The 23,079-nt window shown below is 47.9% G+C and overlaps 1 protein-coding gene across 4 annotated transcripts; it reads right to left on the reverse strand.

Moving 5' to 3' along the window:
* Positions 1 to 2,655: 2,655 nt before the first annotated feature.
* Positions 2,656 to 20,464, reverse strand: LOC310831281 (deoxyribonuclease-1-like). Of its 4 annotated transcripts, none has more exons than XM_083711804.1 (10): positions 20,315 to 20,332; positions 18,306 to 18,404; positions 16,591 to 16,747; positions 14,861 to 14,949; positions 14,429 to 14,512; positions 12,833 to 12,948; positions 10,327 to 10,439; positions 6,427 to 6,581; positions 4,951 to 5,047; positions 2,656 to 3,977 (listed from the first exon to the last, which is right to left on the reverse strand). In XM_083711804.1, exons 2-10 carry the CDS (start codon positions 18,335 to 18,337, stop codon positions 3,903 to 3,905), a joined length of 918 nt encoding a protein of 305 aa, XP_083567930.1. In that variant the 5' UTR covers positions 18,338 to 18,404; positions 20,315 to 20,332; the 3' UTR covers positions 2,656 to 3,902. The 4 variants fall into 4 exon arrangements, with proteins under 4 accessions (XP_083567930.1, XP_083567929.1, XP_083567931.1 ...); XM_083711803.1 differs by lacking the exon at positions 20,315 to 20,332 and adding an exon at positions 19,092 to 19,187; XM_083711805.1 differs by lacking the exons at positions 18,306 to 18,404; positions 20,315 to 20,332 and adding an exon at positions 18,029 to 18,050.
* Positions 20,465 to 23,079: the final 2,615 nt, after the last annotated feature.

A 23,079-nucleotide genomic window follows, 5' to 3' on the forward strand; every position in this document is an offset into this window, starting at 1 on the left:
TCGTAGGATTTCATCTGGCTGTGCAAGTTTGGGCAGCCCTGTCCTCCACTCACCGAAACTTTTGAGTAGCCTTCAAGGACAGTTTCTGATTTGATCCCAGAATGTACTGCTTTTCCTTACGATGTCCCTATTTTCATTGGAGAAATGTTGGAGGGCATGGAGTTATGAGCTGTCTGAAGGCAATCCTGTATAGGGAAGGTTGTGTTTTTTTTAATGTTTTATGTTTTATTATGTTTTTATATATGTTGGAAGCTACCCAGAATGGCTGGGGCAACCCACGAAGGTGGGTTGTTTACTATTAGGAAATAAAAAACTATCTGACTTTTAGATGACAGCTGAAGGCAGCCCTGTATTGGGAAGTTTTTAATGTTAGTATGCTCTGATATTTGACCAAAGTGCGGGAGGCAGTGGAAGACAGAAGTGCCTGGCATGCTCTGGTCCATGGGGTCACAAATAGTCAGACATGGCTAAACGACCAAACAACAACAGCATGCTCTGATATATGTTGTGAGCTGCCCAGAGTGGCTGGGAAAACCCAACCAGATGGGTGGGGTATAAATAATAAAATTGTTGTTCTTAAAATTATCGTTATGGTTATGAAATGGGATGTCCCTGTTTTCATCGGATAAATGTTGGCGGGTTTGTTGTGTCTTTCTGCCTGACACATTGTAAACCATATGGGGCGGATGGCGTTTAACACGCCCCGGTTAAGTATTCCCCCCCACACACACATCTGTTCTGTGCAGGCAAGGAACAGAATGCTAAAAGCAGCTACTCCTGGTCTGCTACTCCCATTTGCAAAAACCTAGCAGAGCTAAGGAGCAACACATGAGACAGCGATGACGCTGTTGTAAATAAAAATATGCCCTTTTCCCTTATGTGGTATCCAAGAGCCCATATAGAGTCCTTACATAGGTTCCCTATTGGTAGGAGAGAATAACAGAGGCCAACCAGAGAATATTGAGAAGAAAAGCAGCTAGTAAGCTTGATCTTTATTGATCTGTTGCAACAGGGTGCTCCCCTTACATGCAGGAAAAGAGGAGGACCCACAAAAATGCTGTGCAAGGGCTTATAAAGACTTTTGAAATTCCCATCCTGTAGATCAAGACCACCCCCAGAAACATTATACATACATCACAGAAGGGGTGTAACCTAAGACCACCCCTCAGATACATCACAGAAAAGGCTGTCTAAAACAGAACATTTGCATGTTGTTTTTCTCCTGTCGCTTGTTTATTTCCTTTCTGGCAGGTTACTTGATTGGATTGCCTGAGGAGCCTGGCCAGTCTTGTAAGGACTCTATATGGGCTCTTGGATACCCCATAAGGGAAAAGGGCATGTTTTTATTTACAACAACGCTTCACACCTTCTAATTACTTCTACACCACAAACTGTTGCAGAAGCAGGCACGACACCTTTCTGCCGGTCTGAAGCTTTAAAACGGTGCATTATTCTTGGAACCGGGACTTTTACCTGTAGCAGCACATTCAGAAAGTGTAGAAGCAGGGGGCGTCCTACGGAAGCAGGCTGAAATAATGTGAGCAAATCAGATCCTGCCATGTGTTGCAATAGATTTATAAAACACAGGGGGTTGGACTACACCAGGGGCCAGCAACCTTTTTCAGCCATGGGCCGGTCCACTGTCTCGCAGAACTTGGGGGCAGCAGACTATATTTTGAGGGGGGAAATGGATGAATTCCTATGCCTCACAAATAACCCAGAGATGCATTTTAAATAAAAGGACACATTCTACTGATGTAAAAACATGCTGATTCCCGGACCATCCGTCGGCCGGATTTAGAAGGTGCCTACCCCTGGACTACATGACAATGCGGATCCCTTCCAACTGTTGCAGGAATTTATGTATGGGGGGGGTTGCCCCTCCAGCAGATATCATGCACATGCAGCCCACCACCAAAATCAGCACAATCACTTTTGTGACTTTTGTGATTTGTCCCCACAAAACACTTCATCACAGTTTCTTCCTATCTATTCCAAGGGCCTCTGCAGTACAATACCAAATGTAAGAATTCCCTGATCAATGTATCTGTGCACTGGCTCACTGGGAAAACTTCAGAAATTCCTATAGACATGTGAGCTCAGCTACTCAGCAGCCCCTCTGCCTGAGTGATAATCCCTGGCATCCTGATACCTGAGTGCCAGACAGGCAGCCATTCCAGAAATAACAAACCCAGGTGAAGACAAAAGGGTGCAATGATCTTGGCTGGGAAACAGGGAAATGCAAAGATCTCTTTTGTTCCACTTGATGGGTGTTTGGTGGAGGGCAAGGGGAACCATGGGGCAGGGTCCAGGATGCTCAGATTCCTGCCACCAGACCTCCCCTGTCATGATGTCACCGTGATGTAGTTTGCGGGGTGTAACATGGGGATTAGCAGCTAATAAAAGTTTGGGTTCTCTTTTGTTGGGGGCTTCCACCTTGTTCCACCTGGTGGCAGGTGGGAGTCTTGTCATGAGACAGTCTTCAATAAAAACCAAGCCTCCTGGCTGCTCTTTTGCTCTGGTCTTCCTGGCTGGCGTCCTTGTTTTTTGTCCAAGGGAGCCCTCAGATTTCTCCGTTAACAGATCTCTACAATTCTATAATTTTATTATTGATGCATTCTCCAGAGTTATAGTTTTTTCACACACAGAGAGAAATACGTTGTATGTTTTGTAATTTATTGTTTTAACGTTCAGATAACTGAGAGAAGAGGCAGGATGAAACATGACCGATGCAGTTTTGTTTTATGGTTCAGTACTCTTTTTATTTTGAATTACATATGGGAGTGGGGAGCACCCTTCTCGTTTCAGTGCGTGGGGGTCTCTCAGATGCCCATCCAGCCCTGGCGCTGAAGGAACGCTCAGCTGGCAGCCGTCCAGTGCAGTTGCTACACCTGCGCAGCCCAGCTTCTTGTGGTCTTCCTCGGCCTTTGCAAATAGCGGCAGTCTTCCAGGCGCTTGGGACTACAACTCTCAACAGCCCCTCCTAATATGGCTGTGCTGGCAGGGGGCTGATGGGAGTTGTAGTCCCAAGAGAAACTGGAGGGCAGCAGGTTGCGAAAGGCTGAGCGAGGGCTTGGCAGGACCAGTGTGGACAAAATGGACTCAGCTTGCAAAGGTCTGACATCTTTGTGAGAAAAGAACTCACAAGATGAGAACTGTCATTGGACGGAATGATTTTATGAATTTTTGCTAATTTTCTTAATTACAATTCTTAGAGACCCCGAAAATGGTTAACATTATAAATTATCTCCCATTATTTTTCATTCCTTTTTTTTTAAAAAGAAGCTCATTCTTGTTCGAATCCTTTAAAACGTTTTTCTTCTTGCTTTACCCATAAAATCAAAGATATCTTGTTCAGTGTTGCAAAATCCTCCATTTTGATTTGCCATATTTAATATTCTATATTATTTTAATGAATGTTGAATGTTATTTTATTTGCATAGTGTATATTGTATTATGCAAATTGTCTGATTTATATGATGTTAGCTGCTCTGAGTCTGGCTTTGGCCGGGGAGGGCGGGATACAAATAAAAATTTATTATTATTATTATTATTATTATTATTTATTATTATCTCGCTGAGTTTCCATTTGTTAGATCCATCAGCCCTTGCATAAGCCATGATTTTTGGCAATTTGGCAGTTCGTCTTTAGCATTATCATTCACAGCAGCTGGAAAAACATTTGGGTGGAATTAATCCTCTTTTGTTTTGAAGAGTGCTTGGATTTCACGTGCACCAGAAAGGACCACTTGGAGCCTGGCGTCCTGGACGTCCAAAAGCCAGAGGGACCTGGGGGCTTCTCCCAAAACTAAAGCGTGGCCTTTGAATCTGCCCATTTTCTACCCCTGCAGCCGGAGGGCAGAGCGCTGCAGCCCCCTGGGGGGTCTACGTTGGGGGTGACACTACACGGCGGTGGAGGAAATGCCGAGAGATTTCAGTGTCACTTCCACGGGGAAATGGTCACTAACAGCCAAGGCCTGGAAAAGAAAGGAAGAAACAGCGGAGTTAGGGGGAAGAGGAGGCTGTCTTGGGGGGGGCATGCAGAATCAGAGAGTTGGAAGGAACCCCAGCGGTCATCTAGTCCAACCCGCTGCGACGCAGGAGTCACGGTCAAAGCATTCCTGAGAGAGGGCCATCTAACCTCTGCTTAAAAACCTCCAAGGAAGGAGAGTTCACCACCGTCCAAGGGAGTCTATTCCACTGCTGAACGCTTTTGCTATCAGAATGTTTCTCCTGATGTGGAGTCAGAATCTCCTTTCTGGTAACTTGAAGCCATGGGTTCGAGTCCTACCCTCCAGGGCAGGAGAAAACAAGCTTGCTCCATTGTCCATGTGACAGCCCTTGAGTTATTTGAAGATGGCACATCTCCTCTCAGCCTCCTCTTTTCCAGGCTCAACGTGGCTGCTAGGTCACTTCTCTGTCTCTTCTGCTCCAGGCTAAACATCCCCAACTCCCTGAACATTCCCCGCTGTTTGGGGTGAATTCGTTTCTTCTAATGCACACACACCTCTCAACTGCCCTGTTTCAAAGGGCACATCCCTAGAAGAACAGAAGCCAAACCTGGCTTCTGGTTGGATCCTGGAATGTCCTGGTTTTTTGGTCCAACAAAAGTCCTTGTCCGAGAGCACTGGGCCAGCAACACTCCTTTTTTCAGTCTGGCACTCTGGCGTGTGTCAGTCGAGTTGTGCCCAAGCACTGGAAGGAAAGTTGCTCATTTGGGGGGGTCTCATGACGGTGGAAAAGACTCCCATCTGTCATCGCTGGTTTAGCTGAGATTCCTGCACTGCAGCAGGTTAGACTAGAGGATCCTTGGGGGTCTCTTCCAACTCGAAGATCAAATTATTCTAAGACCAGAGCTCCCCACGCCCAGCCTGGTCGGCAGTGACCATCCCTCCCTCCCTCCCCCCCCCCCACTGGGAAACCCATGAGACTTTTGAAACAGCTGCTCACGTCCTTCTGTTGAAGCTTGAAGGTCTGCTGGAAGTTGTTGACTTTGGCTGAGCCGGGCAGGATGCCGCTTCCGAGTCTGGGGCCCATCGCCACAATCCTGCAAGGCGCCACAAGGGCACAGTTACATTTGGGAACCTGCTCCACAGAATGCGAGGGGACCCCCCGCCCCCACCCCATCCTTAAAGGTAAAGGGACCCCTGACCATTAGGTCCAGTCGTGGACGACTCTGGGGTTGCGGCGCTCATCTCGCTTTCCTGGCTGAGGGAGCCAGCGTACAGCTTCCAGGTCATGTGGCCAGCATGACTAATCCGCTTCTGGCGAACCAGAGCAGCGCACGGAAACGCCGTTTACCTTCCCGCTGGAGCGGTACCTATTTATCTACTTGCACTTTGATATGCTTTCGAACTGCTAGGTTGGCAGGAGCAGGGACCGAGCAACAGGAGCTCACCCCATTGCGGGGATTTGAACTGCTGACCTTCTGATCGGCAAGTACTAGGCTCTGTGGTTTAACCCACAGCGCCACCCGCGTCCCTTAGGTGACTTTAAAATGGGTCTGAGCCATCAAGGCTGCCCATCTCTCTCGTCAATAATATCTAGATACCGCTTCATAGGCAAAAATCCCTAAGTGGTTTACAGAAAACACAGTCAAATAATCTTTGAAAAGCAAAAAACGAAATGTATAGACAAAACTGAAGATCAAATTACAAACAACAACATCTACACAGGGAAGCCATCAATAAAACTTTCAGTTAAAAAGGTAAAGGACCCCTGACAGTTAAGTCCAGTCATAGACGACTCTGGCGTTGCGGTGCTCATCTCGCTTTATTGGCCAAGGGAGCCAGTGTACAGCTTCCGGGTCATGTGGCCAGCATGACTAAGCCGATTCTGGTGAACCAGAGCAGCGCACGGAAACGCCGTTTACCTTCCCGCCGAAGTGGTACCTATTTATCTACTTGCACTTTGATGTGCTTTCGAACTGCTAGGTTGGCAGGAGCAGGGACCAAACAACGGGAGCTCACCCCGTCGCGGGGATTCGAACCGCCGACCTTCTGATCGGCAAGCCCAAGAGGCTCAGTGGTTTAGACCACAGCGCCACCTGCATTAACTTTCAGTTAAATATCAACAAATAATAAAAAAAGAACAATGGGATGAATCTGATTGTTGTTGGCGTCCTCCTGTCTCGAAAGACAATGGAGTATGCCTCCGGGGGTGAAGTCGGTAGAGTATGAGACGGTCAATCTCAGGGTTGTGGGTTCAAATTGGGCAAAAGATTCCTGCATTGCAGGGGGTTGGAACTGATGACCCTGGTGGTCCCTTCCATCTCTATGATTCTATGAGAATTGCAGTGTCTGTTGTGGGTGCAGAGACCAGTCACTCAATACTGCTGCGTTGTTTTTGCAGTCCCAAAGTGGCTCTGGGGCGGGGGGGCGGGGGGAGAGAGAAAGAGCCTCCGGGCCCTGGCCTCCCGCCACTCACCTGTCGTAGGCACAGTGGGTGCTGGTCACCGTGGTGTCTGCTGCGTCTGGGATGAGCCACTGGAAGGCACTGTTGGTGCGCAGGCGGATGCGGGGCCAGTCCTCAGGCCGGACGTAGGAGCAGCCGGCGTTGAAGTCTCCCAGGAACAGCATGTCCTGCAGGAGGAAGAGACAAGCTCAGGAGGCGGTTATGGACCCCAGGAAAGACACGGCTCAGACTTGAAGCTGACCCATGGGCAAACACACACACGCATGCCCAATATGAACTGGTCCAGACCCTGCAATCGTCATCTGAGGCCCATCTCCATGTGCCCCTCTCCACAAAAGGTCTGGAGGGTTGGCAACGTAAGAGCAGGCCTTCTCTGTGGTGGCCCCTTGTTGATGCAATGCTCTCCCCAGGGTATTATACACCAGTAAGGTTATATCATCTTATAAAATCTGGAAGTAAGAATTGCTGAAGGAAATGTGGAGTGATGGGAACATACAGTCATATGTGCTGGGATTGTCCGTTAGTTAATGAATTTTGGAAACAGATTGCTATAGAAATATTGGGAATTGTGGGAAGGAACGTGGAAATAACTAAATTAATCATTCTTATTACCCTGAGTATTACCGAGTTAAAAACAAAAGAGGAATGCAAATGGGTAAAGTTGATGGTAATTGCAGCCAGACAGGTTATAGCGGTAATTGGAAAAATGCAAAAGAGCTAGGGGTGAACCAATGGAGTAAAAAACTGAATAATATTATAATTTTAGAATACCTAACTGTGAAGATACATAGAATGAAAGGGTTTAAGGTCAGTGTGAAAGAGGAGGATTGGTTTGAGAAGATATTGAATTATTTGAGTAGGTTTGAACAATTTGGGGCAATTAAAATGTTAAAAGTTGAATAAATCTTGTGGAAGGAGGTGTGTTAAGGTATATAGAAGTGTACATATGGTTGATTTGAATATGCTATTATTGAATATTATTGAACATGTATATTATTGAATATGTATTTTATTGAATATTGTAAACCCAATGTATCAGCCGCCTGGTGGGTTTCACTGTTTGTGTTTTGGTGGTTGGTAAAAAATAAAATTAATTTAAAAAAAATGCTCTCCCCGGGGAGGCTTGCCTGAAATGTCTTTAGGCACCAGGCAAAAACATTCCTCTACTCCCAGGCCTTTGGCTAATTAAACCATTTACGGTGGACAGCTCATTACTCTTACGTGTTTGTGTGCTGCCAACACACACACACAAAATTATTATTACACACACACGTCCATGTCCGTCTGTCATGGATGCCTTAGTTGAGATTTCTGCATTGCAGGCGTTTGGACTGCATGACCCTCAGGGATCCTTCCAACTGTACAGTTCTATGATTCTATTATTCCTTGATACACTCACACACACCTAATTAATTGCCTGCCACCCCAATCTCTGAAGGATGCGAGATCCCAGGGGTTCCAGGCGCTCTCCCAGGGTCCATGGGAATGAGGCACAGTGCAGCCTGTGGCTTCTTTATGATATATGGCTTATTTACACATATGAACCACACCTGAGCCTACGATGGAGGGGTTCGCAGCATTAACATCTCAAGAGGGTCTTGTTTCTCCTATAGCTGCCCACAGACTTCAGCCGCCGTGCTCTGACCCTCTCTCCAGCCTGCCGCCTTTACCAGAGTGCAACTTTTTTCCTCCAGGTCACATCCCAGCCAATTCTAAAACTCTAAACCCCGGCTTTTGTTCTTTTCACTAACTACCTATGTAATTGCTGGAGGAAGGGGCCCACCCACCAGCCCATTTGCTGTCTGGGACAGAGCTCTCTTAATGGGCCATTGTCTTCCTTTTCCTCTCCCAGGCTTACGTTTTAACATTTCCCTTCATTAAATTCTAACTCCTACTGGACTGAGGAATTTAGAGGAGTCTGGTACAATGGGAGCCAACTCCTAGGGGCCGAGGTAACTTTGACACCCCCCCAATAAGATGTCATGGTTGATTAATATCTGAAGAAACTTCATAATAAGAACACAACCCAAACTGTACATTTTACAATCACATTCTATTTGTAAACAGTTAAAAAGCCACTGGCGAATTTTGCATCTCCAGACACAGCAGCTAGAATCATGAAAATGAAATGAAAGCATCTTTCAGGGCAGTTAAAAAAAATTGGTTTCTTTTCTTTTTCTTATCCTTGTTTAGTCTTTCATCCTCAAACTAAACAAGCTTCAGGTGGGAGGGGGCAAAGTTGCAAAGTTGATGGGCACTGCCATTCAAATGGTGTGTGTCAGGACTGCCGCTAGGTCCCAGCTCACAGAGGACCAACGCCCGGTGGATGTTATATACAAAAGTCTTTATTAAAGTTCAGTTTCCATTTCCAAGCTCTGGGCGCGCAGACCCACGTCTTGACGCTAGACCGGCTAAGTCCCCTCTGACTCACTGCTTCACCCACACCAGTTTAAGATTCTAGCCCGGCTCCACCTCTTACGCTGTTCTTTCCTTCGCTGGGTCCTTCTGCCCTCTGGGGTTTCCTCCTTCCTGGACTCCTCTGACGCTGAACCTCCTGAGTCTTGCCCCTCCCTCCGGCGGGCTTTAGGACCTGGCTCCCTTCCCGGGCTCCCCGCTGTGCCGCGCTGCTGTACATTTGAACTTGGCGCGCGCGCCCAGCCGGTGACTTTCCTTCTGACCGTTTCCCCGCTTCCTGATGTGGGCGTTGCCAAACCTGACTCCTCTCCTCCCTCTGGTGGTGAGGACACTGGTCCCGACTCCTGGGACTCCCCCTCCCCACTGCGCTCTGGTGGAGAAGCTGGTCCTGATTTCCAACTGCTGCTCAGGGACTCCCCGCTAGCCCCTTCCTCCTGGTGCTTCCCCCCTGGAGCCCCCCTCGCTCTGGCCACCGGCGCTCCCTTCTGTGAGTCCTCCGATTCGCTAGAGAGGCTTGTGGAATAACTCTGGCCACTGTCACTGCCTGCGCCCCCCTTGTACTCCTCCTCCTCACTCTCCATTTGCTCCCCCTCCTGTGTCTCTCCTTCTGAACCCCTGACAGTGTGCGTGCTCCATGTCATGTGATCAGTTATGTGGGACAGGGCTTACCTGCCCCCCCCAATATTTTATTCAACTTGGCACCCCTGTCTGCTACCCACAAAATCTTATACCGCATTTTTCACTCCATAAGACGCACCTAGTTTTTAGAGGAGGAAAACAAGGAAAAAAATATTCTGAATCACAGCCTCCTCGGGAGGAGAGCGAACCCCGCGGAGGCATGGAAGGCTTTCTTTATCCCCACTTTTTTCTCCCCCTCCCCAAGCAGCACAGGCCCCTTTTCCAGCCTCCTCCTCGCCGTCCCTTTCACCCAAACTCCTCAGGCAATGCCTGCAATTTCTCCCTTCACTGCTGCCTCTCCTTTGCCCTTTGCCATGACTCTCCACTTGCGGCAACCTACCTTCTCTCCCTTTGCCCCGCTTCTCGGTCTCCATCCTCTTCCTCCCCTCTTTCGGCAGCTGCCTCTTCTCGCCATCCTCCAGCCAACATCCCCGGAGCCATCAGGGGAAAGGGGAGGCTGTTGACAAAGTCCCTCTCAAAGAGAGCAGCCCAGGAGCACCAGGCAACGTCACACAGCCTGCCCGCCGCTTCCAAAACTTCCCAGGGCTCCAGGGGAAAGGGGAGGCCGCCGGCAACCCGGGAGGGTGGGGCAACAGCATATGCCGCACTCGGGCAATTCAGCTCCAGGGACCACACATTCGCTCCATAAGACGCACAGACATTTCCCCTTACTTTTTAGGAAGGAAAAAGTGTGTCTTATGGAGCGAAAAATACGGTACATATAAGTGGGACTGGGGTCTAATCTCCACAATGCCCCCGATATTTCTCAAGCAACCACCGGTGGCAAGCAAAATTCACCACTTTGTGGGGGGCACTTACATCTGTCCCCCACTTATCTCTCACATCCAGGAAGACGTCGTAGAGGGCGTCTATCTCGGCCACTGCTTCTTCGGGAGCGGCATGCAGAGGCACCAGGATCAGTTCCCCCACCTCTGAGGGAGAAGTCGCAGTTAAGAACATCCAAAGAGCATCGGCTGGGTCAGACCCATGGCCCACCCCCTCCAGCATCCCATTCTCCCGGAGGCCAACCACACCCACACCCGGGAACCAGCAAACAGGATTCGAGCGCCAAAACCCTGTTCCATGGTTTCCAGCAATCGGGATTCAGAAGAATTGCTGCCTCCATCTGGGGACACAGAGTATGGCTTCTCCCCCTCCCCCCACGCCTTCTCCTCCCTTCCCTTGGCTGTGCCAGACCTCTTGCCCCTGTTATAAGAAATTTTAAGGTCTTACCTTCCCGCCAGAGTGGTCCCTATTTATCTACTTGCACTTTGACGTGCTTTCGAACTGCTAGGTTGGCAGGAGCAGGGACCGAGCAATGGGAGCTCACCCCGTCACAGGGATTCAAACCTCCGAACTTCTGATCGGCAAGCCCTAGGCTCTGTGGTTTAACCCACAGTGCCACCCCTGTCCCATAGGTCTTAGGTGTATAATAAATGTTCATAAATGTACCAACCAAGCACGTACATAGATCAGCACAGGAAGACCGACCTGAAACCATTTTGATTCCCAAACTGACCAAATGTTTTCTCTGCAAGGAGGGAGGGGGTCAGGGAGCCTCCCCATTGTCTCGGGAATTGGGAAATCACCATCTCAAAGGGTGACAGATACCAGGAAAGGCAATCAGATAAGGCATTATCAGATAACCTGGCAGACAGGAAAAACGACAACATTCGAATTTCTGTTTTAGACCACCATTTCTGTGATGTATGTATGATGTTTCTGGGGGTGGTCTTGGACTCCAGGGCAGGCAATTTAAAATGTCTATATAAGGACGAGCACACCTTTCTTTGGGGTTCCTCCTCCTTTCCTGTGTGTGAGGGGAGCACCTTGTTGCAACAGATCAATAAAGATCAGGCTTACCAGCTGCTTTGCTTCTCAATATTCTCTGGTTGGCCTCTGTTATTTTCTCCTACCAATAGGGAACTCTATATGGGCTCTATATGGGCTCTTGGATACCCCATAAGGGGAAAAGGGCAGATTTTTATTGTTTACAACACCCCAAAGCCACAATCCGAGTGTGGGATGTAATCCACCGAGAGCAGTCAAATGCAACATTCCTTGTTTTCCTAGAGTGGACATGCAAGGGGATGTTTGGTCCAGCCAGTCAAAACTTCCTGTTCCACCTGGCCTGAAGCATCTTTCCTTGCATGCAACTAGTGAATGGGCATCACCTTTCCAGACCTGGGAAAAGGCCCAGGCATGCTGCCACTCTCTCTCTCTTTTCCATCTTCTTTTCGTCCTGCAAACTTCCTGGAATGAACTGTTGGCTGCCAGCCAAGCAGTCCCCCAGGTCATCTCCATTATGGGATAAACCTGTTTATATACGTTTGTAACTTTAAGCCTTAATCCTGCCTGCAGGGATCACACTGTGCTCTGCTGATCGCGAGCAAACTTTCTTCTTATTGCTTCTTTATTGCTTTTGGACAAGCCATAAAACTATTAGCAGGGGAAAAAATTATTAGCAGGATTTTTTATATATATAATGAATGATTTTAGAGTATTGTGTTGTGTTGTACTGTTGTACTGTTTTATTGTTGTTAGCCGCCCTGAGCCCGGCTTTGGCTGGGGAGGGCAGGATATAAATAAAATTTATTATGATTATGATTATTATTAATATTAATATTAATGAAAAAATTAAAGCATTCAAAAGCCAAGAGCACCAATAAACTAAAAATACATTAGCATGCTGGATATCTTGGCAGACTTGCCAAGAACATAAAGTCCCGACCAGAGAAGAATGGCATATCAAGTTGATGGATTATGCCGAAATGGCAAAAATTACCAGAACAATCAAAAATCAGGAAGACCAAAATTTTAACAAAGAATGGGGAAATTTTATAATTTATCTTCAAAACCATTGTAAACAGTTAAAATTGTTAGTAGGATTGGAATAACACTTGTAGTTTAATGGTGAATTTTGGATATAATGGAGATGTGAAAGATTTGGATTATTATAAAGGATGCAGGAGGGGATAATTAATAATAGGACCCACAAAAAGAAGGAGGGAAGTCCAGGAGATTCTATGGAATCTTGTCTATATGTTGCAAGTTGGATATGTGATTGTAAAATTGTAATTTGAAAAACCAAATAAATAAATTTTTTAAAAACAAAGAAAGTTTTCAGCAGGTGCTGAAAAGAGTGCAGCAAAGCCGCCTGCCTGATATCAAGAGGCAAGGAGTTCCAAAGGTTAGATTCCACCTCACTGAAAGACTGATTTCTTGCAGATGCGGAACGAGCATTATATGGCAGGGCCAGTTTCTCCTCTCCCTGGGCTGCCCTGTCGGCTGCATCAGCTGAGAGGGGGAGGCGGGGGCTGCTTACGCGTCTGAGGTGCCCCAAATTTCACAATGAAGGGCTCCCGACTGAAGGTGTCGTTCCCGCAGGGCTCACAGCCGTCGTCATAATAGTAGCTGTCCAGGAGAATGACGTTGTCCTCCCTGTGTGGAGAGAAGGAGGAGGAGAGAGGCAGGTCCTTGCTTGGGTCCCTTGCAAGTGATGGGTCAGAGTCTCTGACCACCAAAGGGAGAAGGTGACAGTTTGCAACAAAGTCTGGAAGAGGCAGCCAGGGCATCTCCACGTCCTGGGAGACCTGTGCCAACTTAAGGGTGAACAAATACATCATGGCACGAGAGTTCACGCATTACAGCAGCTAACGAGGGTGGGAAGTGAAACATCTCAATGGTGGGCTGGGAAGTCATTTTCAAATTAGAATTAAAGTGATGTTGAATTCGTTTAAAAAACTGAAAAGCCATAAAAATTAATTGGCAAAAAAAGAGAGATTTCACAGTCCACTGCACCAGAGTCCTAGTTATCCCGGGTTCCTGGTACACACACAGTTGGGGCTGGAGGTGGGGTTTATTTTTATTATTAATTTGTTCCCTCCCTTCACCCTAAGGTCCCAGAGTGCGTTACAACATTGCAAGGCAACATCACACCAAAATGTTAGAAAACAGGTTAAAACTTTATGTTGCAGCCTTTTAAGTTCACTTGCTCCCAGATGGGTACCAGCCAGTTGCAAAGTGTTCTGGGAGGCAAACACAAAATATGTAATTACAGTGCAATTCCACCTTATGTGGGGATTCGGTTCTATGGGTTCCGCATATATGCAAAAGTTTGCATATTCAAACACTTGGAAGCATCCTCATGCGAGCGCCCTGTGGCTTCTGGAGGCGGCACGTGAGAGTTTCTCACCCCACCCTGGCCAAGCGAGGCAGAGAGCTAAAAAGTTATTCTTCCACAGGGAAAGCCCACTACGAAAATAACTTTTGAGCTCTCTTCCTTGCTTGCATTTAATGTGTGGGATTTAAACCAGACGGCCTTCAACCATGTATGGTTGAAAATGTGTGAGTTAAATGCACATTAATAGCCATTGTGCTTTGTAACTGCCTGTATTTTCCTGCAATGCCTTTCCTTATCTTTTCAGTTCCTCACCACCAGCAATGTAAAGCTATCTACCTGCCACTCAGGACCCCACGTCCTGCATCTGACGCAAGTTTCTGCCATAACACTTTTGTTGTTGTTAAGGTGCTGCACAGGGCTGTTTTGCTGCTAAAGTTGTGGGTTGCTGTTAAGTTGTGGGTGAATGTATCAGATGACACAGCAATTCTTCAAACATCTCTTGTTTATTCACAGACCCAGAACAGAACTGAACTGAAGGGTTCAGGCAGCCTGCTTATATAGAGCTCCACTACCACACAACAGTAACCACTTTCTGTAACTATCCAATCACTGAACGTCACTTTCAATCCCTTATTTGCATATGTGGACCTGTGTGAAAACTATCTACAGTATCCCCCTGCTGGCCCAGGGTGGGAACTTCAGTACATAACAGTTGCTGCTGCCCCTCTGGAAATCTCCCCTCCAGTGCTGCTGCTGCCCCCCTCACATTACATCCTGGGCTCTGCTTGAGGCTCTCACCTGTAAACAAAGAGGTATTGCTCCTTGTAGCTGCTGCGACCCAAAGGCTTGCTGACCACATAGCTGTATGGATGCGGTGAGGCCCTAAAAGGGAAGATTAGCAATGAAATATATTCAATTTGCCTGACTCTAGGCAAATACAGGAAGAACGGAGAAGGTGGGTTGGTAATCTGTGGTGTTGCCTCTTGCTCCAAGAGCTGCCATCTCACTCATCCCAACAGCTGCTGCAATGTCTCCCTTTTAGGGTGTGCGGTTGCTGGGGCAAAATTCCTAGGGTTTTTCTTTTCCCAGAGAAAAAGGGACTTTGCCAGGACTTGTCATCCTTACCACCCTCCCAGTCTCCCCCAACCCTGGAGTGCTTTGATCGAATAAGTTTTGATTGCACCTAAAAGCCACCCAATTTCCAGATACCCTTTTTAAAAAAAACTTCACTGGTTCAGTTGGTTCATCAGCTTTTTCACTGCGCTCAGGTCAGCATCTCGGACCTCCTGGATGAGGGTGATGTCATACAAGAACAAAATCTGTAAGGAGGCAGAGCAGAGAGAATTTCACCAGCTTCAGGACTCAGGCTTGGATGAATGTGAGGAGCTGGATGTGGAAAAAGAGAAGGTGAGCAGCGAGGAAAGGTGGGAATGTTCTGGTATGGCGGGTCAGTCTAGATGATGCCCTGAGTCCCTTCTAGTTCTGTACCCAGTGAGGTTAAAAGCTGACAAGAGGAGTTTGATGAACTAGTTAGACCAGTTGCTTTGTAAGACAGTGGCCTTAAAGGTAAAGGTACCCCTGCCCGTACGGGCCAGTCTTGACAGACTCTGGGGTTGTGCGCCCATCTCACTCAAGAGGCCAGGGGCCAGCACTGTCCGGAGACACTTCCGGGTCACGTGGCCAGCGTGACATCGCTGCTCTGGCGAGCCAGAGCCGCACACGGAAACGCCGTTTACCTTCCCGCTGGTAAGCGGTCCCTATTTATCTACTTGCACCCGGAGGTGCTTTCGAACTGCTAGGTTGTCAGGCGCTGGGACCGAGCAGCGGGAGCGCACCCCGCCGCAGGGATTCGAACCGCCGACCTTTCGATCGGCAAGTCCTAGGCGCTGAGGCTTTAACCCACAGCGCCACCTGCGTCCCAGACAGTGGCCTTAGCATCCCAAAAAGAGTGAGCTGGATTGCAAGAGCTACAACTAAGTGATGGTGCCCTCCAGGAGGCTCCCCCCTCCCTTGCCTAAATGGTAGATACAAGGTAAAAGGTGAAGGACCCCTGGATGGTTAAGTCCAGTCAAAGGCGACTGTGGGGTTGTGGCGCTCATCTTGCTTTCAGGCCGAGGGAGCCGGCGTTTGTCCACAGACAGCTTTCCGGGTCATGTGGCCAGCATGACTAAACCACTTCTGTTGCAAAGGGACACAGTGACGGAAACCAGAGCGCACAGAAACACCATTTACCTTCTCACCACAGCAGAACCTATTTATCTACTTGCACTAGTGTGCTTTCAAACTGCTAACTTGGCAGGAGCTGGGACTGAGCAATGGGAGCTCACTCCGTCTCGGGGATTCAAACTGCTGACCTTCCGATCAGCAAGCCCAAGAGGCTCAGTGGTTTAGACCACAGCGCCACCCACGTCCCTTTCAGGCTGAGCAAGCTGGCGTTTGTCAACAGACAGCTTTCCGGGTTGTAGATAGAGGAACAATAGCCAGGTAAGTGTGAGCAGAAAGCAGGCTGACCCGTTTGCCCTGTGCTGGATCCAAAGCTGTGATTAATGGAGAAGCAAGATCTGTTGGGGTGTTAATGCTGCGATCCCCTATACTCAAGCTGCAAAAATGTGTAAATAAAACCATACAGTATGTCCTAAAGACACCACCATCTCCACTGACTTTCGTTCCAAGGAAAGGGAACCCTGAATAAGTGCCTGGAGCCCCTGGATTCTTTCACTGCCAAGAGATTGGGGTGGCAAGTGACAGCTATCTTCTATGAACATAGAAAATGAGATTGTCGGGGACCATAAACCCCAGCCTGATTGCTAACAGCGAGGGCGGAAAGTTTCCAAGGGTCCATGGAACATGTCTGCACAATGTGAAGCCGTAAAGATTGCTTCTTTGGAGGAGCTCAGCCGAAAGCGTTTGAACGAGGACCTTGGAATAAGTGTCCCCCCTTGGAGGTCAGATGGACTCACGCTGACGATGAAGTCTGTGACGGTCTGATTGGACAGCTTGCTGTCTCCAAAGGTTCTGATGTTGAAAGCACCGACCCTCAAGCCGAGGGTGGGCTGCAGGAGGTGGGCGGCCATGCTAAGGAAGACCAGCAGAGGCACTGATGTCATGGTCCTTCTCCTGCGCAGAGAGAGATGCAATCCTGCTGGTTAGAACCTTTGGTAGGAGGAGAAGCAGATCTCCCTTCCTTCAACTCCTGCCTTCTGCCAGAACTTTGCTGTGCCTCAAAATTCTAAATTAATTCTGGAACCGGAGTGTATGCGGTTGGCCACAGCTGCCAGTGCCTTCACAGTTCGCTGAGGTCTTCCCTCTCCCCCAACACCCCATATTCCTGATATTCTGCACGCCCTACAAAAAAAGAAATCTGGGTGTGATTGTACATTCTGGTGACACTTTGGGTCTTTCACTGCGGAGCCTTCACAACTCCAGAGCAGGTGCTCTTGCACATCAGCAGAACGCAAACGGAATCTCGATATACCTGCCCATACATTTGGACCGCTGTTGCTTCTGCAGTGCTTTGCTAAATCGCATGGTGTGTGTGCACTGATAATGATGAGGGAAGGAAAAGGCAGAGATGAACAGCTGGTGCCAAACTGCACAGCCTGAGCACTCAATGAAAAATTGGGGAGGTGGGGAATTAAATGGAGGGCTCCCAGTGTGTTGGCACTGGTTTGGGAATGAGACAGACTGATGAAGATGATGGACTATGCCAAAATGGCGAAATTGACCGGGAGAATCAGAGATCAGGACGAGAAGAAGTTTAGGAGAAAATGGGGGGAAATGTATAGTTCATTTAAAAGAACATTGTAAACAGTTAAAAACTTTGGCAGGATTAGAGTAATACTTGTAAAAGACAAAATATAACGGAAAAGTTAATAATAGATACAATAAATTGGAAGAAAAGGGATAAGTTGAATAAAAAGGGATGGACAAGGGAAACCAGAAAGGGGAAGGGAGGAGTCAAGGGATTCTGAGAATCCTAAATGTAAAGGTAATTGAAATTTGTTATGTAAAATTTAATAAAAAATATTTTTTTATTTTTATTTTTAAAAGGGAATGAGACTGACTGGGGAATTGGGAATGCCAAAATCCAGGGAGAAAGGCAGGTGATAACTTTGAATGCATCCCTCCTTACACACACACACACACACACACACACACACACACACACACACAGCACACACAAACCCAGGTATCTGTCAGAGGAAAACAGTTCTGCCTGCTTGGAGTGAGGCACAGACACAAAGACAATAAGCAGCGTGAGCCATTTTCATGGGGGTCACAGGCAGGTCATCCAACCCCCCCCCCAGTATGTCTGAAACACTAAGCTTAGAAATAGATATACCCTCCCTAGATCCTAGAATGAAGACGTTCACATTGCACTATGCCACTAACCTGTACCTGTTTCTTTATCACAGAGCATCTGTGGAAATGGAAGGGAAACTGCCAAAATACAATAGAAGCAGAAACCGCAAGGTCCGGTTTCTGTGTCAACTGGCCCCCAAAGGCCGGCGAAAGAGCTTCAAGAGGCAGGAGAGTCGCTACAAATTCTGTCCCCACCAAAACTTCAAAGAGGAAACTGGGCAGGTGCAAAAGGAGGCAGCCCTCCCGCTGCCCTGACCCTCCGACATGACCCTGCTCTCAGCCACCCAGACCCTTCCAAGCTGGATGCTCTTACATGTTTCCGGAAGGTTGGGGCCCCGCTTCCATACTGCTAGAGCTGACTTGGGTCTCTGCGCTCTTCCTCCAGGCACACTTCAGCGAAGGTCACCTTTTCCTGGTGAAAGACATTATTGTTTCTTGGCTGGGGGCAGGGGAAGGCTTTGGCTGATTCCTCTTTCTCCCCTTGGGTCCCTTGTGTTTTCCACGGCACCAGAGCCACTCCTGGGCCAGGGCCATAAATTGTGAGGTGGGTGGGGGCACTCTTGCACAGAACCTTTCCTCTTTTCTTCCTTCTTTGTCCCCTCCGAATAAAGGGGTTGTAAACCCCTGTGTCAGACAGAATAGGGAGAGGCAGACGTGGTTGCGATCCAGGAAGGCAGGAAGGTCAAGACGATGCCCAAAAAATCAAGGTCTTTGCTTGCAAGCCCTGAGCCTTTTGTGCTGGACCCCACATCTTCTGCCCCCAATTTTCTTGTCCCCTTACAACACACACACACACTTGTACTTTTCTCACAGGGCAGTTGGGCTATGAAGCGCTGTGCCAGTGAGCTACCCCACCCAGCCGCCCACTGTCTTAATTTTCTCAGAAAGCTAAATTTGCACAAACTGTAAGCAGGTGTGCGCCGTATACCCAGAGCTTTCCCCCCAAAGGACTTAGCAATGTCCCTGATGCTGGGAATGGCCGGCTCTCATCCACAGCCATGGTGTGTCCTTCTGTTGCTGTATATCTGCATCAAGGAAGTCTTGCCCTCAGAGAAAACTGAAATCCAAGTGGATGACAGATTACATTAGGTCTCTTTACCTTCGCCGTTCCCGATCGTTTGGAGATGGTCCATGCACCCCCGCTTTCTTAAAACACTTCACGGCCGTGACCTTGCCAGCTGTTTACTTAGTATTATATTTGTACAGGTGTATGGGAGACATATGGCCACTTTCCGAGGAGGAAAAGTACTAGCTGGGGACGGTGTAGGGCTTTTATTGTTGTTGTTTCTCAAAATCGCTTCTCTTGAAGCAGATAAGAGTCACAATGGAAGTTTCCACAAACACAGCCAGCATTCCGTCTGGCTGCAGAAACATCACCCAGCTGATACTGGACACCAAGAATAGCCCAAATAAATTGGTTTGCACTTCAAAAACTAGCATTCAAGTAGACCTGCACAAAGGTGAACGCCCCTGGAAGGGTGTGTTCAGGGAAATAAAAGCAATAATGGGCAAAATGTGATCAAATGTCCAAAGTTGGCATTACTTACCCTTTATTCGGGAGATAATACTGTTATGAATTTGGGAGTGCCAGACTCCTCTAATCCCTGGATCTAGCAAGTTTTAAAATCTAATTAAAGCTAATAAAGCCAGGGAACCAGGCAGAGGGCCTTCTCAGTAGTGATGCCCACACTGTGGAATGCCCTCCCATCAGATATCAAGGTGATACAGTCGTACCTTGGTTGTTGAATGCCTTGGTACTCATACTTTTCGGCTCTCAAACGATCAAAACCCAGAAGTGAGTGTTCTGGTTTTTCAACGTTCTTTTGGAATCTGAACGCCCGATGCAGCTTCTGCTATTGTTTCTGGCATGCCTGCACAATTGGAAGCGAATTGGAAGCTGTGCCTTGGTTTCCGAATGTTTCAGAAGTTGAATGGACTTCCAGAACACATTCTGTTTGAAAATCAAGGTATGACTGTATAACCTTAGAAGACATCTGAAGGCAGCACTGTATAGGGAAGGGTTAATGTTTTATATATGTTGGAAGCCCGGTCAAGAGTGGCTGGGACACCCTAGTCAGATGGGCAGGGTACAAACAAACAAACAAACAAACATTATTTCTTCTTCCTGAGTTGGGGTGATTGCCTGGGTGATGGGCCATTAGGAGAACAAAGGATCAAGGGGGATCGGTGCGAGACCGCAAATGGGTGGCCCCCTCCCCCAACAGATAAAGTCAGGGTTCAATATCAGTTCAAACTTCAGGGCGCCCCAGATGAAGGTCTGCCACTGTACAGCTGTATCAAACGCAGCAAAGTGACCCTTACCTGTGTGGAGCTTGAGCAAGCAGCAGGATTCTCATGCCACGCATTGTAATGTGCAAGCGGGCTAAATGCACAGGCTTTGCCATGCTGTATGCAGAGCTCGAGTCCCTCCAACGTGGCCTGCTGCATCCTGGGCCCAGGGGCTGCCAACTTGGCACCCTCCAGAGGCCGTTGGGTTTTTTTGACTACCTGCCATTCTGTGCAGCTTCACACAGAGTCAATTAAGCGTTGGCCAAAAGCTAAGGTGACTGAGCAGAGAGGAGTTATTCTGCCTGGAGATATGAGACCTTGGATACAGCTCTACCATTGTGGTTGAGGTCTCACACAGGCATGATGACTTATGACCTTACTGAATGGAGTGTATGTTGGTCAGTGTGGTGTTGTACTGTGGAGAGTGTATTAACTTATGGTCTGTGTGTGTGCTTTGGGAGCTGCACGGTCAGGGAAAAAACAATGCTGTCCAGGGTTGTAAAGACTGCGGAGAGAATAACTGGGTGCACTCTTCCCACCTTGGATCAAATCTATGCTGCCAGGTGCCGTAAGAAAGCTGCAGAGATAGCGCAGGATAGTGCACACCCCGGAAATGATCTCTTTCAGCTTCTGGAAGAAGGTACAGGGGTATAAAGACCAGGATTAGCCACCTGAGAAACAGTTTCTACCCAAATGCAATTTTGGTTTTAAATGCAGTATAAGGAGTCTCTATAGTATATTGTATTTTAAAATGGAGTTTCAGAGTTTTTAGGGGGGTTTGAATGTCTTATGTAGATTTTTCAATTTCATTGTTCTGTATGGGACAATGACAATAAAGATATCGTATCGTATCGTACTGAGAGTTGCTTGGAGTTTGTTAAGAGAGAGCTAGTTAAGATCCTTTCCTGTTCTTGTATATAGTAACTTGAGGAAGTCTGCTGTAAATAATAAACACCTCTAAGTAACCAAGTTACTGGTAGCAGCGTTTTGTTCCTACTTTGTCCGTCCTGCCTGCAACTGATTGCTTTCTGGAACTCTGCGTATGCTCTGCTAACGTCCTGCAACAGGTCAAAGTTGGTGCAACACCAATAGCTCGAGTCCCTCCAACGTGGCCTGTTTGCAAGGAGCACAGAGCTGCCCCAGAAGTGCGCCCTGGGTTTGCATCTGTTCCATCCACCCCTGCTGCATCCAGGGCCCAGGGGCTGCCAACTTGGCACCCTCCAGAGGCCGCTGGGACTCCCATCAGCCCAAGGTGGCATGGCCAACAGTCAGGGATGAGGAGAGTTGTAGTTCAGCAACAGCTGGAGAGCACCGCATTGGCCACTTCTGTGACCTAGGACCCGTGCAGAAGGCTTCTTCCCAGGCCCAGCTGGGCTGTTGGCTGCAGCATTTTATTTGCATCCCTTTATCGCCAAGGATTTATTCTGGCCTTGAAATGCACCTGTGCGGCTTTTGAGCTGGCGCTGCAAAGCAGGAAGGGTGGCGCTGAACGTGTCTCTGTGCCCCTGCATGCAGCCCTGGCCTGTTATTTTGGCAAGGCTGAAAGGCCAAACAACCACAAAGGGATCCTTTGATGGACTGTATCCCCTTGAGTCAGATCTGCGCCCCCCTCATTCCTACTGCCCTGGTCAGTGCTATCATCTCTCCTCAATCTTGTGTCCTCCAACATCAGGGTTCAAACAAGGTACCAATGATCTCCATTGGAATTTTTTTTTAGGCTTCCGTTTGAGAGGCAACGGAGGGCGCCTCAAACTGCTGAGTTCGCAGCACCAGTGATTTCTCGGGGGTGCAGACCTGGACAGTGTGTCTAGAGGTCCTGGGCTGCCCAGATGACATGACCCCCCCCCAAAGCCTGGCTGATGTGGTCCAAAGGAAAGCAGAGCAAGACCTGCTGAGCAGCAAGAGTTGATGGAAGGAAACATACCGGGCACCATCCAACTGTCTTAGGGACCCTGGATTTGTGAGAGACTTACTCCTTAGTCTTTCCTCCCTTCTTATCACACCGGATTATTTTACCAACGTGATAATAAGAGAGAGCGCAAATAAAAAGTAAAGATGATCATGTTAGTCCATATGAAGAAGAGGGGAAATATTCCAAAATCCACAATTGGGCAACTCGGTTGTCACAAAATCCCAACCCAAATGCCACAAAAGAGTGACTTTCAGGTTATCTAGATCTCCTCATCAGGACAAAATGTTACAGCTCCTGCCTTAAGTAATATCTGGCCTGGAGAAAAACCCTTGCCATTATTTTGAGATATCGTGAATTGGTCCAAATAAAGGGGCAGTAACATATTGCCCAATTGTGGATTTCTGGAGCAAAAACAAAGAGGCATGAAACTTTTAGGGGCCAGACAGAAGATAAAGCTCTCTGAGCCTGCTCACCGAAAGCTCATTTTGCATGACACTGAACGGGTGAAGCAAAGACTACAAATGAGTGTTGCCTTTCTGGAGAATACAAAACAGTGCTGAAACAGATGGGAGGTGAACAGGAAGGCTTAAAATAAAACAATTAAACAAACAAATGAGAGATGTGGTGAAGAGAACCCTGGCCCTACATAAAAGCAAGTTGTATAAGGTTACCAGACATCCCTGTTTCCCAGGGGCAGTTCCCGGGTTTACTAATCAGTCCCCATACAAAATCCATTGAAAAGTGTCCCCGGATTCATTGAAAATAATCTGGTAACCTTAAACTTGTAGGTTCTGCTCTGGGATGGGGAATGAACTTCCTTTGCTTAACCCCCACACACCTCATCCACCCTGCAGTGTAGCTCATATTTCAATCCCAGCACTGGCTA

The sequence above is a fragment of the Podarcis gaigeae genome (genome assembly GCF_964106915.1).
Source record: "Podarcis gaigeae genome assembly, chromosome: 14".
Taxonomy (NCBI): Eukaryota; Metazoa; Chordata; class Lepidosauria; order Squamata; family Lacertidae; genus Podarcis; species Podarcis gaigeae.

What these genes read in the sequence shown, in the direction of transcription:
- LOC310831281 (XM_083711804.1), bottom strand. Translation starts at nt 18,337, where the DNA reads ATGGAAGCGGGGCCCCAACCTTCCGGAAACAT. An exon ending in TCACAGACTTCATCGTCAGC is followed by an intron (nt 14,950 to 16,590) that starts GTGAGTCCATCT and finishes GCCTCCTTACAG; the next exon opens with ATTTTGTTCTTGTATGACAT. An exon ending in ACCCACTGTGCCTACGACAG is followed by an intron (nt 5,048 to 6,426) that starts GTGAGTGGCGGG and finishes GGCGCCTTGCAG; the next exon opens with GATTGTGGCGATGGGCCCCA.